The 19,333-nt window shown below is 34.3% G+C and overlaps 1 protein-coding gene across 5 annotated transcripts in view; it reads left to right on the plus strand.

The window, feature by feature from the left end:
- The window catches only part of PACRG (parkin coregulated), a 175,470-nt gene that overhangs the window by 94,209 nt on the left and 61,928 nt on the right, over window positions 1–19,333 (plus strand). For 4 of the 5 annotated variants that reach the window (XM_072332501.1, XM_072332503.1, XM_072332500.1 and 1 more), the window contains exon 5: window positions 2,348–2,497. In XM_072332501.1, coding sequence (XP_072188602.1) covers window positions 2,348–2,497 — 150 coding nt within the window. Of the gene's footprint in view, window positions 1–2,347; window positions 2,498–4,300; window positions 4,367–19,333 lie in introns of all 5 variants that reach the window. The other variant, XM_072332502.1, reaches the window with a different exon arrangement.

Raw genomic sequence — 19,333 nt, forward strand, 5'->3', positions numbered from 1 at the left:
TCTTCCTAACCATGGTGGTCAAGTGTTTCAAGAGCCATCAGTGAGAGACCTTGTCAAATGTCTTCTGAAAGTCTCAGAAAAAATGTATTGCCTGTCTTTTCTTGTCCACATTCTTCTTCAAGGATTTATAGTACTTTCAGAACACTTTCTATTAATTTCTTTCAGTATAGATGCCAGCATTACTGGTCTTCGGTTCTGCTGATAGTTCCTGAAATCCTTTCTAAAGTGATTCACCGATGATGAAGCTGTGTTCAGTGAGAGGATACTCAATACAGTTTAGTTGTTTTAAAGTGATTTGCTATATTCTTCTTCAAGGATATTAGGACTTTCATACCTTTCTGGTAACCTTCAGATATCACTGACATTACTCAAAATGTTGAATTGTACTTAATTCTTAAACTATATTAAAATTTTATTCCTTTCACTCATGTGGGAGAATGGTCTGCAGTGATGGTACCACACAGAAAATAATTATCAGATTTTTAAAAATAAGCATATGTTTGGAATTGATGTAGGGGCAGGGACTGTCTCTAATTAAATGTTTATACAGCGCCTAATATAATAAAGCCAGGAGCTGGTTGACTGTCGTGCTTGGCATGGTCCAAATATTTAATAATAATAACAGTTCTGCAGTCAATTTGAGCTTACTTTTGATATTTACAAGTGTTTTCCTAACACACACACTGCAGACTTATGCAAACTGAAGGGCCTAAGGCTCAAGTTCTGCTGTCTGTTTGGTTCTACTATATCCTCCATTTTGGCGCTCAAAATCTTGACCCAAATTCTGTTTCTTTGTTTTGCGTGTTATGTGAGGGATGAGATAACACTGTGTTAAGGGAGGTGGAGCAAGTGTCCAACAAATGTTCTGGAATGAAGGTGAAAGAAGTGCCAGTGTTACTATTTAAAGTTCCTGTAGGTATGCCTGTAGTACACCTCTAAGATAAGGAAACTTCCACGATAGCTTATGTGAAAATGTTCTTCTGAATTCAGTATGCGTTAATCTTTATACCTTGGGCTTCCAACCTTGGTTACTCAACAGTAGTTTTAGCATGCTCTTCGTAAGCATACTGAGTCATGAAAAGAGATTACTTACTAGCTGATTTTCAAGAGTTTTTTCTACATATTTATACAAACAGCCTGCCTTGCTCTTTCTTCAGAGCTCTAGCTCTGATTTTTTAACACTCAGCAAGCATAAGATAAGAAGCAGGACAGAGTGGGGCACAGTGTATTTACTTTAAGAGATGAAAAAAGTGATGTTGGTCTTGTGTGTGGATACTACCTCATTCCCTATGGAACGACATTCCAGCTCACTGCCAACACTTCCTGTAAGAAGTACTGAATGCCATAACTTGATTGTGAGCAGGCAGTTCTTGAAGAAGTTGTTAGTAAGTTAATGCTCTTACAATTTAATTGCATTCTTTCCTACATATATATATATATTTTTTTCCCAGTTGTTAATACTTATGTTGCATTGAATCACATATTTATATATTTTATGTTTATAAAACATGCATGGCTACTTTTGTTGCCAGCTGCATGATTACATATACGATCTTGGAACTTGGGGGGTTTTGCATATATGTATGTATATGTGTATGTGTATTTCTCAAGCAGAATGCATTTTTAATTACCAAAGAGATAATTGCTTTTGGTAGTCTCAAAAGTGAAGAGAAACAAAACGTATGTAGGAAATGTCTTAGTATCATACGATTAGAATCACTATGCTGAAAGCTAGGAGAAAAAAACAAGTAGTCAAGACAAAATCTTTTTTTTTTTTTTCTTTTGTAATGTTTGTCTTCACATAAAAAGCCTACAAGTTTTTTTCTGTGTTTTCTTCCTGTAAACATTTGCTTCATTGTACTGATTCTCAGAATAGTAGGAATTGTTAGTTGAATGAATAAAATGATCATGAAATGAATGGGTACAAAAACACAAACAGTCTAATTGTGGCACTAGAATGTATCTGTTGTCAACCTTTGCAGGTTGTCTTGTGGTTGTACAGTTTCTTTGGCCCCAAATGGTACTTATTGAACATTTATTTTTTATTTGTTTGGGCCATGCCAGTATTACACAGGCAGCATGAGGGAATAATGAGCTGCATTCTTTGGGTTACTGAAGAGTCAGCACAAATTGTGGGAACAAATAACAATCAGACAAGGCAGTGTTTTATAACATCAGGACTGCAATCCGTCTTTGGGGTCTTTCAAAACTGAGCTAATAAAGGCTCACTTACAATCCCCAGCAGAGCACAGTTTAATTAAATTTGTCCATTAAAGTACACCTCCCCCTCACTCTACATTTTAAAAATTAATTCTGCTTTGTGACTGTTGTTCTTTCTACATCACAGATGCACTGAGCCTTCGTAACCGACAGGTCATCTGCATCACACTGAAAGTCCTCCAGCACCTGGTGGTATCAGCAGACATGGTGGGAGAAGCCTTAGTGCCCTATTACCGGCAAATCCTCCCAGTCCTAAACATCTTTAAGAACATGAATGGTGAGTTATCCTAACAGACACTGAGTTGTCTTTCAACCCCTAAGGTAAAAAGGGGCTTGAGACAGGGTTAATTAACAGTGTAGTTAAGATTTATTGCTGTATATAAACTCAGATCCATTTGGAGCTCTAAATAATGTAAACCCTCCCCCTTTACTATTCCCTAAGGATGCAATGAAATTAACAATTTCATTTATAACTCCTTGCACGTACAGTTTAACTCTGTACAGAAGCACTGAAGCAGTTCTGTAATCTTCCAATAATTAAACTGTAAAGTTTTGTAAAAGTCTTGAATAAATTAATAAATTACAAAGGTTTTTCACTCCCTTAAATACTTCAATTCAGTCCACATGTTTTGTTCAGTTCTACACTTTTCACAAGCAGCATTCACAACTTCCTGCAGACGTTGGAAGGAATAAAAATAAAAGGAGCAATCAAACTAATTAATTAGAGGGTCAAGATAACTTCTTGTATAAAACTTTCAAGTTGCATGATGTCTACCAAAGTAGTGAAGTTTGAAGTTACTATTTCTCACTTATCAGGTTTTATTTGAAGAAATTTTGAACTATTTTGTATCTACGATTGAGAATGTTTCTTTGTCTCAATCAATCACCCTCTTGCCAGTCTCAGTCTTTAAAAACAGTGATACTGAAAGCACCATGAATACTGTGTAATGTGAATGCATTTACGCTGTAATCACCAGGTAAAATCAATATGCTGTATCTTGCTTTCTCCAAATTACTCTTTAGGGTATTTTTCTGTAGTACCTCTATGCATACTATCCATACAATTATTTACCGAAGTATTGACTTTATGTTATTCATATATAGCCCTGTAGGTCAAAAGAATGCAATTCCTCTCAGTACTGATGGCTGTTTTTTTCTTGAAATTCATGGCATTTTTACAGTTATCTACAAGACTGCTTCCTGTTTGCATTACCACTGAGTGTACTATCTTAAACTTACTCTTCTAATACCTTGGACTGAAAAATGCATGTCCAAAGACTGACTTGAAGAATCAAATGAAATTTAGATTTTAGTTTCCTCTAAGTGCATGTAGGTCTGTGACTATTAAAGTTAGTATGAAACTTGCAATAACATGTGGAATTCTATAAATACTGTGTGATTCAGGTGACAACTGTGGTTTTAAAGTTGTGGGAGGAAAGGTTATGAGTAAACTCAGTAGGCTGAGTTTAAGTGTGTTCAGTAAGGCTCATTGTGTATTAGAATATTTCCCCTTCAAAGATCAAATTTGACTATCCATCACAAAGGGAAGGTCTGTCAGTGATTAGTAAATACACAATTCATGTTTTTTTCCAAGTTTCTACCTGAAGTAGAATAAGTATTCTCTTGAGTAGGCTTGTCTTCAGTGATTTCAGACAAATACAGGAAGCTGATGTGGACCTTGAGCTTAACAAAAATATAAAACATTTTCAGAACTTCTCCTGAGCTCTGATTTTGATGTGTTCAAAATAAAATGTATTTTCAACACATGCGCATGACATCCATGCTATGTATATTTGTATGTGTATCAGACTACACCAATTCTTCATATTTGGCATTTATGAACTGAAAAACAAAAATAAGGGAAAACTAATAATTAGAAATTGATACATCTTATTAAATTATAACTTTCTCAGGAATAAGATTTGAAAGTTTGGTATTACCAGCAGGGCAATAGATAATATTTGCAAGGCATATCACATAAAACTATCCCACTTATAGAATATTTGCCTAATAATGGAGGAAAATTCTTCTGCTGTTTTCATTCCCCTCAGAAAGCTTATGTTTCTTTCATCTTTCACAGGGTCTTTAAAGAAACTGTGTTCTTCTATCTCCTTTCCATCTCCTGCATGCTTAATAGACAACTGAGGTACAAGTCTTTGCTCCCAGTTCTGAGTAAGGTTTAGAGTCGATTCAAGCTATTTTCTCCACTGCTTGTTCATAAAGGTGGAAGATGGATTGAAGGACTGGATGCTCTTCTTAGCACTTTTAGTACTTTTCTGTGTAACTTAAAGAAAACGTGTTGCATCTTCTAAGAGTTGTGTGTCTTGAGATCTGTGAAGTCTGTCGTTGTGGAAATTTGTCCAGAAATAAGGTGGTTTGTAGGTGCCATGTTTTTGTCATTGTCACTTTGCTAGATCAATATCTGTCTTCTGGAAGGAGCTCTTTCCCAGATTCAAACACCATTCTCACACTAGACAGGCTTAAAGGCAAGAGAACATGGGAAAAAAAACAACTGTAAATAAGACTTAGTCGGCATCAAATGTAACTACCTGGTGACCAATTCAAGACAAACTTAGCAAACCAAAAATTATGTAATAAATCATGTAATATGTGACATCAAACTCTAGAACTGTTTACCCCACATTCTTCAGATAAAAAGAACATGGTGGAAGCTGAGAAATCATTTGGGTGAAATGCTAGATATGCTCATCCTGCACTCAAGTTATCTAGTCTTCTCATTTGGAGAGACACTCTTTTGGACTGGATGGATATCTGCTATTATCTCAAACATCCATCCTTATTGTCTTCTTAAACTAGTACCTAGCAGACTTGCAAAAAATACGCAAGTCCCCCTGAATTTAGACACGTTCTAAATATAGTTGCCTCAGAATTTTTTTTTACAGTAAATGCATTTTATTTGAATTCATCCCAAAGTATTAAAACAGCTTACACGTAAAACAGGAAAGAAAAAAAAAAAAAAAAAAAAAAAAAAGCTTGCATTAGTAATATCTTAAATTGAGACCATGAGACCATGAAAAGGTATTTAATAAAACATATAAAATTCAGTCTTCGGTTCAGCCTGACAGATGCTTATCTCTTGCATTGTTCTTCAGTCACTGAAACTGGTAAATTAGTCTGATATTACCTGAGCTTGAAATACAGTGTTAGAGAAACTGTCAGTCCGGTCCCACTTCAAGCTATGTTTCCCAACTTCCCATCTGTTTCCCAACACTGAGGCTACAGTTTCACAGTCAGCAACAGTACTGTTCAGTTGTCATTGCCTTCTGTGGCATTCTGTGATAAATAAAAGTAAGTAACTTTGATGACTCTCCCTGTAGGCAGCCATTTGGTATAGCTGACTGTGATTCCCACTGCAGATTTTTACTGGATTAGCCAGGAAGGCTATGAGCTATGTAAATCCTCTTTTCTGGGTTCTGGAGCACTTGGTGGTATCTCCTCTCAGTGGTCTGTGGTGCCAGGACAAGGGGAAATGTCCATAAACTTGAGCTTAGGAAGTTCTGCACAAATATGTGAAAGAAATTCTTCACAGTAAGGGTGATGGAGCACTGGACCAGGCTGCCCAGGGGGGTTGTGGATGCTCCTTCTCTGGAGATACACAAGACTTGTCTGGATGACTACTTGTGCTGCCTGCTGTAGGGGGCCTGCTTTGCAGGGGAGTTGGACTCAATGATCTCTGGAGGTTCCTTACAACCACTAAAATTCTCTGCTTCTCTTGTAAGTTCACATATCAAAAATTAATTTTAATGTTATTTTCTGAATTTTCTGGAATTTTATGTCTATCTGTGACAACACAGTATGTATGGAATTGCTATTAATCAGCAAATTGAAATATGGCAAATACATACTATTATTAGAGTCTGTGGGCCATGGATAGGAGATTGTCAGGCACGTGTTCAGAGTCACAGAAGTGGAAGAGGATATTGGTTCACTATGGGCAAATTCTGCCATTAACTATTAACTCCTATTTCTTGTGTGCAGGTAACTTCAGCATTGAGATACTTTAAATAGAAAAATATAAATATACGTTGATGAGAAATGAATTTAATATTTTATTTAAAACAGCTAAAACATGCTCACCCATCTGAGTAATAAGATAAAGTATGGGGTGACACTGCTCTGGAGGAATCTGTAGCGTGGTGATTTCATCTATGGCTTGTTTCAGTCACCATAAGGCAAACAGTGATAGCAGATCAGACTGAAGCACAAGCTTCTCTTGGCTGCAATAAAGGTGTTCTGACACTAACAGTAAGTTAAAGCTAAAATGAACTTTTGTCAGCCTCTGTGTAGCCAGTCAGTCATCTCAAATAAAATTTTAGAGATATGACTGAGAATACCCAGTATAGCTGAGTTGCAGCATTCAGTGAAGTGTGAAGCCACAAAATAGAGTTAGAATGCCTGCTTTCCAGATCCCCCGAACATCACTTCGGAAAAAAACCATTCTCTTATCTGAGAGATGTTTCACACATTTTGGAGAACTCTTTTTACAAAATACAGTAGTGCTTCACAGACTCTAAAGAAAGAAGAACTGTTTAATTGCAGAAGTAAGAGACTATTGGAGCTGGAGTGTTCTCAAAAGCACTTGAGAGTTCCAGAGGTGCTGATGGTCCTCAGAGTGGTTCGTGGTTAGTAGTGAGAAACTTGCATCATCTTTTAATGTGATTGAATATGCTTTAAAGAAACATTTTGTCTGCTTCCACCTCTATGATCCCAAAGTGCTTTCATAAATGCCAATCTTATTCTAAAATTCTTTACAGTTTACCAAATCTGTGTTCAGAAATCATTCCACGTTCACTTCTTTTCTGAACTTTAAGGTTTCAGGTTATTCTTAGGCAACTGTCATGATTTCAGAAACATAAGAACGAAGATTCTGAAATGGCTTTAAAGAGACAGACTTCAAAGGATCTTGAGTGAACAATTTTTTTTTTTTTTTTTTTTAATGTCTGTAGATTTTAACAATACATTCTCAGCAAAAGAGGATTCAGAATGTTCTGATTCATCACCACTTACAGAAAAAAAATGTGATTTTCCCAAAAATGGAGTCTGCTCTGCCAGCATATCACTTTGTTAAACCTAAAGATTAATTGATTGCACTCCAAAAATTTATACTATTCTGGAGAGAAGCAAAATGTGTTTATGCCATTACTGCTTGAAATTAATACTATTATTTTAACAGGCTTCATATGAATTAAAGTACTAAGAATGTTTATTGTTATAAATGCCCTTCAATTTTTTTTAGGAACTCAGAACATTTTTCTTCTAAGAGATCAGCTGATGGTCTTTAATTTTTTTCCAAAATGTTGTTTTTTGTTTTTTGTTTTTTTTTTTGCCAAAAATCTTGTCTTGAAAGTGAATATAGTGTGAAAATAATGTTTTAAAATAGTAATTAAATATGGAATAGGAGTAATCTTCAACAGTTAACAACAGCTGCTCATGTATTTCATTGTACACTTGTCAATCCCTACTTGTTTCAGTCACCAGTACTGCTAAGTGAGTTACAGAAAATCCAATGGAATTCTGAAGTACTGAAATTAGAAGTTACTGAGACCCACCTATATCAGAGCATTTTTTGCTTTAATATCTTCCAATGCAAAGCATGTTTGGTGGTTTTTTTTTAAGCTGATGATATCATACACTGTTCATATAAAATCAAAACCCTGTCAGGTACTTTATAATACCTTTGGAAAATTTTTATGCTTAGATCATAATTGCTGGGTAATTTCTAATTACCATCTAATTTCTTAGCTGAAAAATACAGCATCAGTCTGTGTAAAGTAAAACTGACTCAGCAGTGATTAGGCTGCTGTTATTAACACTTAGCACTTGCTTTTAATGTTTTAATAGCCTAATTATTCAATCATCTTGAATTATTGATAAAAGAAAAATGGAAAGCTCGCTATGTTCATGGAGTAATGTTTCTTTTATTTATATTTTTCCTTTTTCCAATTTTAATTTTTTTAGTATATTGACTGGAGGAGAGTTATCTAGTGAGTGAAACACAAACATGAAGAGTTAGGATTTCTGAATTCACAGCAAATTAGTGGGTAAATCCAATAGTGCAAATGTTAAATTCATCCTGTGCCTCAGTGTATGCAGCTGTAAAGTGGTTATAACCTCAGAGATCTTGTATGACTCAATCAACGTTTTCTGTTCAGAACTTTTTAAAGTTCCAGGGTAGTGAAACAGTATTTTCACCAAGTTAAGAATTAATATGCTTTGCTTTAATATTTTGTGGGATTTATGCTCCTGTGGAAAATAATAATCTTTGGAAATCAGACATTAGAGGAAGAATGGGACATCCAGAGCCAGATTTGTGCAGAATTACATTGGCATTTATAAGTCTGCCTTTTCTGCATGTTTATACCTTTATGAATCAGTCCAGTTTGGATGAGGCTTTGAGTAATCTCATCTAGCAATCTAGCAGAAGGTGTTCTCACCTGTGGCAGAGACGTTGGAACAAGATCATCTTTAAAATCTCTTCTATCTCACTTCATTCTATGATTCTAATGTGAACAGGTAAATACCTGACAAGGAGATACTTAAGTTACCAGAGAAAACCATCTTTAGCATTCTTTGAGCAATATTGCATGCCTGCAACATTAAGCTCTACTGAAAGCAGAGTAGGCACTGTCATTTTCATTTATTTTGCATTACTTTAATTTCTGTGTGGTTTTTGTTGTTTGTTTTCAATGATCAAAATCATGTACAGATTTACAATCTGGAACTAGAGCCCACAGTTCTATACTGCTGTTTGGCTACATAAAGACTAGGCTTATACTTGCTTCATCTATAGTTTCTTCTTTGCAGGAATGTCCTGAATTCCTTGATGAATCTAACTAAGCAATGGCTTGAAGGTTGATGCAGACTAGAATCAATTTATGCACAAAACTATTTTTCATAGAATCACCTTGCTCAGCGCATGCCCACATAATGGGATTGCAGCTCTACAGGTTCACAGATCACCAGCAGCTCCATGTAGATAAGAACTGCACCATCCATACTGCAGTTCTCATTATAGCCTCTAAACTTTAGAGGAACGAAATTTCAGATTTGCCTCTGCACTTCTTATTTTCAGTTGATTTGCTATAAGCAGCTCCCTCATGGACTTCCTTGACACCCTGCTGAAGTTCCTGATTTGGTTTGTATGGACTAGAGACACCTGTATTTGTTCTCTAGATGTTAAGGCTTTCTTTGGATTTGCCTCTTACAAGTAAGCTAGAATGTTAAAAATCTGACTGCTATGTTTCCATTTAGGAGTTATTTCCTTCCTCTTGGTAATTATTTCTACATTTTTCACCTAATTAGATTGCATACACTGAGACTGAGAAATGATTTTGTCAGTTGAACTGTCCCTATTCACTTCCCTTAAAACTACTTTTGGATACGTATTAAATAACCCTGAGAAAATATTTATTTATTGTATAATTCTTCTCTTTTCATTTTTGTTTGCAAACAAATGTGCTTAAGTTTGAAGGGATATGTGGTTTCAACTTGTCGCATTTATTAAAGTATCATTTTTTATTTTAAATTATACACCTGAAATGTTCAATTCTTAATTCCAAGTAAATTGTGTTTATTTATTGTGGATATTTTCAATTTGTGTGCTCAGTTGGGATTTCTATTCTGAGAAGAGTATTTCTCTGAAAGTAGTTTGAAGTTACCAAAATCACAGAAATTGGATCTGTACTTGACTTTCTGTTTTTATATGAAACCAAACAGCAGGTAATGGGGAGAGAGGAACTTTGGAGGAAGAGTTTTCCTTGTAGCATCTTTCTCTTGCCCTCAAGGAAAATAGATTAAAGCCCCATATAATGGAATGATACAAGGATGTGTATAAATATTGCGTTGTGATTAAACCACCACAATACTCAGGTGATTAAAGTGCTTCAGGTCCTTCAGTTATTATTCTATTATATCATTTCATCTCATTTCAGGACATTGCTTTTTTCTTAGATTCTGAAGAACACTCTAGGCAACAAAGCTGATTTTCTGAGGCCCATAACAGTGAACTATTGATTCCTTTTTCTATATTGCACATCCATCATTCTCCTTTTTAGGTGTACCAAGAAAAACATGTATTCCTGTTCTAATATCATATGGCCATCCAACATGCTGATGTGATTAATGTATGACAGTCTCAGTTTCTTTTGCAGGACTGTAGTAATTGAACTGTGCGTTTTGACTCTTCTGATTTGCATATTAGGTGGACTAGATTTGATGTTTATGATCAGAGTATTTATATACTGATGTCTGCATCTCATCCAGAAGCTTCTGCTTCAGATAGAAGTTACGTTTTAGAAAAACACATGCACACACACATATATATACTGTTTTTACAATAGGACATTCAATTTTTGCCCCAGATTATCTTTCCTCTTATTTTCATTTTGAAAGCTAAATTAAGCATTCAGAAAAAGAAGTGCCATGGTTAATATTCAATCTCAACTCTTCTTGCTTGGTTTTATGTATTACAATACAGTTCCTAACCAAGTGTACTTACTGTTTATAACTAGTACAAATATTTTTGTACAATTGTACACAACTTGGAATAGATGTTAGTGTCCTGTTTTCTTTTTACTTTATCATTTTTGTGCTGATTTCACTGACACAGCCCCTCATTCAGTTACTCTCTATAATATACATCTAATTATAATTTTACTGTTTAACAACTTTTCTTTGTTATTAATTGTTGGCCAAATGCTTATGAAATTGTTAGGTCAGAACATATTTAGGAAATATGTTTAGGAAACATATTTAAAAAACAAATAATAAAAAATCATTTGGAAAAAATTTAAAATTGGTTCTCCCCACAAAAGATGGATGTGTTCAAGCCGAATGAAGTAGGAGGATTCAAAGGGAAAATGACCACAATGAGGACATGATGTTTAATATTTCTCCTTGTTTGGAAAGGTACAAAAGTTTCTTTAATATTTGGACAATGCTTATTACATCATCTGTTCACTGAGTGCAGGGGGAGCCTGAAGAGATTAGCCTTACAAGAAGCAAAGTTGGTTTTGCTGAAAAAGCTGCCAGTGTGCTGGATTTCAGAGAGAGGCAGACTGTCCTCAGCTACTAAGCTGTCAGTTGTAAATCACGGCCAAACAGTGCTGTGGTCGTAACAGGGAAATCCTCATAAATTGATATGAGACAAAAGAATACATTAGTTTGCAGGCTCTGTAATAAAAACAGTGTGGTATGCTATTTGAGCAGCAGCACAAATAGTTACAGCAGGCATTATGAAAAGGCAGTTTCCCTGAGGCACAGGAGGCGTGCTTGTTGGCCCCAGAATCTGTTCCTGAAAGATCTCAAATTGGTTGTGTTCTTTTCCTGTAAAATGAACTCCCCCACACCTTATTTAACCACCTGCTTACGATTTAAACACTTTGGTGAGGTTGGATACAAACGCATATTTTGTTGTTTTGAAATAGTTTTTTCTAATGTTCCTTGACTTTTTTGAAACAAATATTTGTGGTGGGCAGGCCATTGATCTCTGTGACCCAGGCCCACCACAACAGAGAGAGACGTATCCAGCAGAACTTAAATGATATGAAGCAATTGGCACATACATTTCTATGAGCAGAAATAATCAGAAGCTGCCATCTGCAACACTGCATGTGGTGGGATAGCATCAGAAAGATGATATATTTTCTTTTGTATTGAAGGCAGATCTATAATGAAGATCTTTATCACATTATTCTTGTGATTTTAGCAATTCAAACTTCTGTTGAACAGTTGCAAAGATTACTTCCTATCTTTTTGCAAACTAGTTTATTGATACATAGACTTTTCACAGAATCTACATATTCTGTCAGATGTAACTGAATTAGGGAGGTAGGAGAGGAATGGAGCAAAGAATAAATCTATATACGATCCTCCTCTTCAGAACTGCTCAACTTCTGCATAGAAAGTATATTTGCTTATCTGTCTGAAAGTAGTAGATATTGAAGAATCAATATTTCCTGTATTGGGTCCCAAAGAAACCCAGGAAACTCAAGATAGGAACAGAGATTAGTTTGTGGAGGAACAACTACCTGAAGAGTAATTATTTGATATGTGAAAAAGAAGGAAAAAAAAAAAAGTAATCTTTTTAAAATAGATTTTAAAATATTACATAACGTTACAGAGTTTATAATTCAGGCATATTGCAGATTTAAGTAAATCTCATAATAGCGTATGTGTTCAATAAAAAGAGTATTTAAAGCTTTTTCTTTTTCCCAAAGACTTTCTTATATTAGGAAAAAAGTTATATGAAAATAAATAAATAAATGACCCCATAATTCTTTATATATTTACATGATAATAGTATTCTTAATTCTAAGTTAGATATAACATATTCGTTGCCTTTTTATTTCATTCTGCGCTCTGAAACTTAACTTGTTTCAGAATTTACATTACTTTTGTGAGCTCTGACATATAATTCCACCTATGGGCCATAACATTACTGAATATGAATAGTGTTGAATAAGGGCTCCAATCTACAATCACTGTTCAGACAGCAAGCTTGGGAGAGCCTACTCAGAATTGAGTACTAAGAAATTTCAGGAGTGTTAAACTCTCAAGGGAAAATGTTGGCATCCCTGAATCCAAGGGGATATTTTCTATTTTTTGAAATCATATTCTTTTCAAGTTAAACTGAGTATTTCTTAGCTGTCTCTACTTAGTGCTTTGTATTACTTTGTAAGGGGAACAAAGATTTATTTTACTGTAATTCACAAAACTATCAAAAGAAATAGCATAGAAATGCAGACCCGGTTTCTATAAAAGATGTACCCAAGCCTCTGTTTTGATAAAGGTGGCTCTGAGGAGCAATATGCAGTACATCTGTGCATGTCTTTCCTTTTCAATGTTGTGGGACAAGACACAATATACTTTTCTTGGTCAGATTTTAACAAAATCGTGACCATTTACACATTAATTTTATTCTTTATTTTATAGGCCCATAAGTACATGATCTCAGTGGTTGGTTTTGAATTGTAAGTGCACCCAGCAAATGCAAATTTCTGTGGATTTTTTAACCTGAGGCCTGAAGATATGCTGTTTTACCATTTACAAAATGTTTTTCAATGTTCACTTAATAAATTAGTTTAAGATATTTATTGTTTATGAATAAAGATTATTTATTTTGCTTTTATGCTCAATAGCTGTAACGACTCTTAAATGGTCCCAAACATTATTACTAGGTGGTTTGTTTGTTTTTTTTCATTATTAAATGCATATTTTATCTCCGTCTGTTTATATTAGCATTTCATGTATTCTGAGTTTCATAAATGATCAATAATTTATTAATTTTAAACAAATTACTTTTGTAAGTCTCATTAAGACTGTTGTCAAGTGACACTTTTAATACAAAATTAGATTAAGATTGGATTAATACAACTTAGATTGCTTTTAATGAAAAGAAATTAAGAACTAAAAATGTAAAAATCTACATTTCTGACATCATTTGGCTGTTGCTAAATGTTCATGTTAGTTTATATGCAAAGCTGGCAGGATAAAAATACCCTAATCTGCATATCGGCTGTGTTCCACCATATATCTGTTATGCCACAGCACACCTGGCTTTGATAGAAGGTAGAATAGTATGTGGAAGTATACATAAAAATTGGCACAGAATTTTACTCTTTTATTTCTTCCGTCTTTTAACTTGTAGAGATTCCTGGCACTCATAACCATGCAGTAACCAGGTAGTGTTGCTATTAATTTTCAAATCCTACAATGTTACAGAATGATAAATCAAGATTCTCTGTCAGTCTCACTGTTTAAACAAGCAGTGGTCTTAAATGTCATCCTGTTCTACTGCAATTAAAAACGTTTGCTGATGGCTGGAATATGTAGATGATTCTTCACTGATTTGTTCTATTTATGTGTTTGCACTTATTAGACATAAGAATAAAAGTCTGGCTAAGATGTACAGATGTTGCTTTTCCACTTGAGAAACAAAATGGTTGAAACGATCTTTCAGATTTGTTTTTATTGTGTTTTTGGTAGATAAAGAACAACAGCATTTCAGCCAGGAACCTGGATATTGTCATGAGAAGCAATTGAAATCAAGTCTTTTTACTTAGATTGTTTTGATAAATGATGATCAGTTTGTTCTGTGTTTATTTGTATATATTTTGTTCTTTTTTTTATTGATTAAACGTAAATTTTTCTCATTACTGTAGAGAGAAATAAATTCTGGTCACGTGAATTCTCTGCTATTTGAGATACATGGTGTATTATTCAAGAGCAGAATTCTGTACAAGCTTACTCTTCTATGATTAATATTTAGCATGTTTTGTACAATGCAATTCTTCTCCAACATTATGAGAAAAAGGTCCCTTTTGTTGCATTATTTTGTGTCGTTGGAATGGCATGTGGTATGCTGTTTATGTAAAGGAGACGTTTAGAGGCCGTGGGTCCGTTTCTCATACCCTCACTCACATTGAGGCAGTACTTTTTACAGTTATTGATCCCAAGTAAACAAATTGCCTGGGGGAGCTAGGGGATTTCATAGAGTAAAGGCCCGTTCAAAATGTTAGCAAGAGCAGAATTTGGTGCTAACAGAAGCAGAAACATTTAAATGCTGAAGCCTTAATTTCTGTATGCAGTAACAGTCACTATACCATAGACTGATTTATCTGAACACTACTTATATCCTACAGCTTCCTTTTAAATAAAATTATCTTCACATTCAGAAGTGGTCATGAACATACAACTTTCTTTTTGTTCTTATTAATTACATTTTTATGTAACATTTTTCTCTGACCAGTACACAGACATACTATGCATTTTCTACTCTACTGGACAGAAAACCCATTTAACTGCAGTGATATCATAAGTATAACATTAAAATATAACTGTGTGTTTTCCATAGTTGGACTGTGCATTTTGAATGTGAAGAAAATTAGAACTACTCTAGAAGTAGTCTTTCAAAAGTAGGAATCTCATTTCATGTCTGTCTCTTTTCAGATTTTTTAAACAATTCTAACAACTTACTGTGCTTTCAAGAAGAGAACAAACATTGGTAGTGATAAAGAATGACATTTCATTTCTTCTCTGGTTAGATCTAATGCTGACAAGCACAACTAGAAACATATTTTTATTTTATTATATTTTATTTATTTATTTTATTTATATTTATATTTATTTATTATATTTATATTTATTTTATTTATTTATTTATTTATTTATTTATTGTGACAGAGGTGTATGTGTGACCTGGAAGTACAGAAATTTAGTTTAACTTCAATGTTTTCTACACTTGTTTTTTACACATTGTTTTCCTCTGTATTTATGCTCTTCAACTCCTGCGGACATACAGCTATATCCTGAAGCTGTAGTTAAGGAAAGTGCTGGCTTTTTCTCCTTCCTTATAATAGGAAAGCTATTGTAGAACTTGTTTATTTGAAGTCTATGCCATATATTTTTTGAAAAGAGTGTGTTGGTGCCAGCTGTGGTGTAGAAAAGTTGGTAGTACAGCACTGTTTCTGGACTATGGACTATTTTCCTCAACTTACAGGCTTCTATGTTTTGTTTTAGGGGTTGATGGTGATGGAAATACTGGAACAAAAGTAGACATGTAATTCCTTATGTTCATATAGCCATCTCATTCATTAAGCTGATATAAGAAATAAGAATAAATCTCATATAATATGGTTGTTATACAAGAATTTCTATTATCATTGTCATTATTGTAATAATCATAGACACTATATGTTGCATATTGGAAAGAAAGAATAATATTTTTCAAGTCTGACATCCTGCATAACCCACCTAGATTTAAGTCTAGCTGATGGTTTTTACAATGTATGTATTTCTGCATTAGCATATTTCTTATGTCTTTATTGTTTTCTGACTGTGATAAACTGTATCTTTAGAAATTCATCTCTACAAGTAGATGTGGATTTTGGCAGATAGTTCTAGGATTGCCTGGAATAACAAATGTTAAATATAGTAAGAAATTGTCAAAAAATCCATCTGATCAGTCTTACAGTGTCTTTCAGGCATCCAATGCCATTATTAATTGACTTTTGTAGCTTCATTTAAAGAGGTACAGTGTGGCTTACATGTGTGTGTTCATACAAATGGGTAAACCCCAAGAAACAGGGCTTCAAGACAGAGATCACAAGCTATTTTAAAAGAGCGTGATATACTTGATATACTTCCTACTGATCATGGTCCATTACCAGTATCGGGTTCCACTGGGAGAGAAGGCTAGTCAAGGACTATGCTTGGCTGCTTTAGGGCAGAGCTTGTGTTGTTCAGTTTACTACACTAATTATATTCTCTTGATGAGATCATTAGAGGACAATAAAGGAAAATGAAAACAGTTTGCAATATGTGTGGTCAAATTAGCCACACAGAGAAATTATGGTTTGTACGTAAATGCTGTTTAGAAAGTGTCCATTAAAAAAAATGTAGACACTCATGTATGTACACTATAATGATGCCTAAACTAATTTTCTTTAATGTGTTTATTTTTGAAATTGGGAATTGGACCCTGTTTCTATCTGATTAGAATGCAAAGGAAAGATTTAAATGAGACAGTCAACAGGATATCTATGGCCGTGAACTTCATGGAAGCATGCGTGCTACTGTGGACAATTACACAGACCAGAATTGGTTGATCATTTACAACATTTATGTTTTTAACAAAAATTAAAGGTGAAATCTTGTTTCCACCTGAGAGAGAGGCTGTTCTTATGCACTTAAGTGCAATTAGAAATTTACTTTAGCTAATGCATGATAATTTAAAGAAAAAAAAAAAAAAGGATTTATTTAGTAAACTCAACTTTTATTCCTTATCAGGGTGCATTGTTACAACTTCTGGAATATGTACTTTGAAAGTACATCCTTCAGAAAGAGAAGTAATAATTCTATATTGCTCAAATCCAGATAACTGAATTCCACTTATAAGCTAGGAAGTGTAACTAGGTAGAGCTTCAACTTTTTAAACGGCCATTCTTTTATTGCAAACATTTACTTTTATAGGTTACTAAAGGAAGTACGTTTATGGGTAGAAAAGTACATTTATGGATTATCATAGAAAAACGTCTCTATTTTTCTTTGGGATAACTGGACTGTTCCTTTTTCTCCACTAATTACCCTGAGGTCTTTTAACTTAACTGAGGCCTAATAGATTCCACAAACCAAAAAATTAACTGCAGAAACTCTTGAGAGCCCACATCTACATTAAGAAAGCAATGTATTCTTTAAAACATAGCTTTCTGTTAACAGTAGACTCATTAATTGCCCCTTTTCCATTCCTGCACTTGCTGCCTACTCAGGGTGGCACTGCAGTCCAGAAAATTCTGTTCTATAGTGGCTGGTTGTAAGTGCAGTGTTAGGGGCTTTGTGGACTTCATTTACTGGGGATTGGAAAAAGATGGAGCAGGGTGACTTCAGATATTAATAAGCAGAGAAAATGACTACATTATATGCTGTATACTTCTTAGTATTTGATTATACTAGATTTCCTCAGTCTATATTCTCGTAGCTTTGCTCCCCATCTCTTAGGGCATTAGCATTTTCTTAAATCTTAATATCCTGCTAATCTCAGCAACTGAAGAACAAGTGTTAGTTTGATCCAGGTCTCAGTAAGGAAAGATTCCTATTGACATTACTGAGAAATGGACCAGCCCACGAATGAGGAATTTGTATTGCCTTTTAATTACCTAGCGTGGCCAAGTTAGTCATCACAACAAAATCAAGGGACTGTGCATTCCGTTGTTGATTCGAGTATTCTTAACTGAATGCCTACGCATGCATATTTAATTCATTTTATCAGAGTTTAATCTGAATCATTCTTCAAATCAATAAATCACTTAGAAAAAAGAATCATTTTTGTCAGATTGGAAAGAACATCAGGTTCAACAATGAAAAAAATGACTCTGCTCTTTTTCCAAGAAAAAGAAGCTAAACTGCACACAATTTGCTCTGTATTTAGGCTTTTTATCTATGTTAGTGAACACCTGAATGTTTCAGTATCCTAGGTGCTTCTCTACACTGTCACTAGTTACAAGAGAAGCTTCCAACATCTCTTTCCATTATTATGGTTTAGGCCTTCATTCCATTTTTTTTTCCTTCAATATTATCTTAAATTGTCGAAGATATAAAGAGTCATTTTCCCATTTTTATTGCAATGACATTTTTAAGAACAGCTAGACATGGTCTTTTTTGTTTTTTAAGAAAAGGCTAAATGGAAGGTGGTTTTAAATGATTTTGGCCAGAAAGAGTGAATTAAGAGATCAATTTTTCATGCAGCTCTAGGGCAATTTCAAGTTTTACATCATCTAAATTTTGTTTTATTTTGCAATATTGTCTAGCCTTACCTATGTACATATTATTAGACATATGGCTATGGAAAATATCCTCTTTCTTTTTGCTTTTATGCTAAAAATCTACAGGTTAAAAACTATGTTACTCTGCTGGTCATGCCAGGTTGAGACTTTGAACTGTGTATCTGGACTGACTGAAGGCAGGTTTATATTCAACTTCCATTGGACTATTTCAGAGCACAGATAAACATGTTTATGTACAGTCACAGTAACTTGTCTCAGTTTCTGTATGAATTTCCCTGTTGTGTATTAAAATATAGTTCCTCTTATTTCTGTGGAATTACTTCAAATCTTATACAATCAAGTTCCATTTTTAGGTGCTGATTTTAGTTTTTGAAGCCTAGCAATTATTGCCAGAATGTCTGTTTTTTTGTGAAATTTTGTAATCCCAGCTTAACCTCATGACATCTATTTTTTTTCTTGTAAAACAAAATAAGTAAAATATTACTCCAGAGAAGGTCCAGTTCTTAATTTTTTCATGTTCTTTGACTAAAACAAAGACAGGATTTGTGTGTTCAGAAGTTTCCAGAATTCTGGCAAAAGTCAGAATTGTCAGAAAGCTCTAGCAAAGCCGGATGGCTTCTCATGCATAAGTACCTGTGCTGCAGGCAAAGAAAGTATCTTAGATCTTTGCCTTTTACCTTTGTTTCACATTCTTGTTTATGTTATAGGTTTTAAAAGTGCACTGAACTTCATCATTTCAAGTGTGGTGATATAAACAACCCAAATCAAAGACTTGTCTTAATGAATTGTTAGAAAATTAGTGGTTCCTTAAG

This window comes from Excalfactoria chinensis, chromosome 3 (genome assembly GCF_039878825.1).
Source record: "Excalfactoria chinensis isolate bCotChi1 chromosome 3, bCotChi1.hap2, whole genome shotgun sequence".
NCBI lineage: Eukaryota > Metazoa > Chordata > Aves > Galliformes > Phasianidae > Excalfactoria > Excalfactoria chinensis.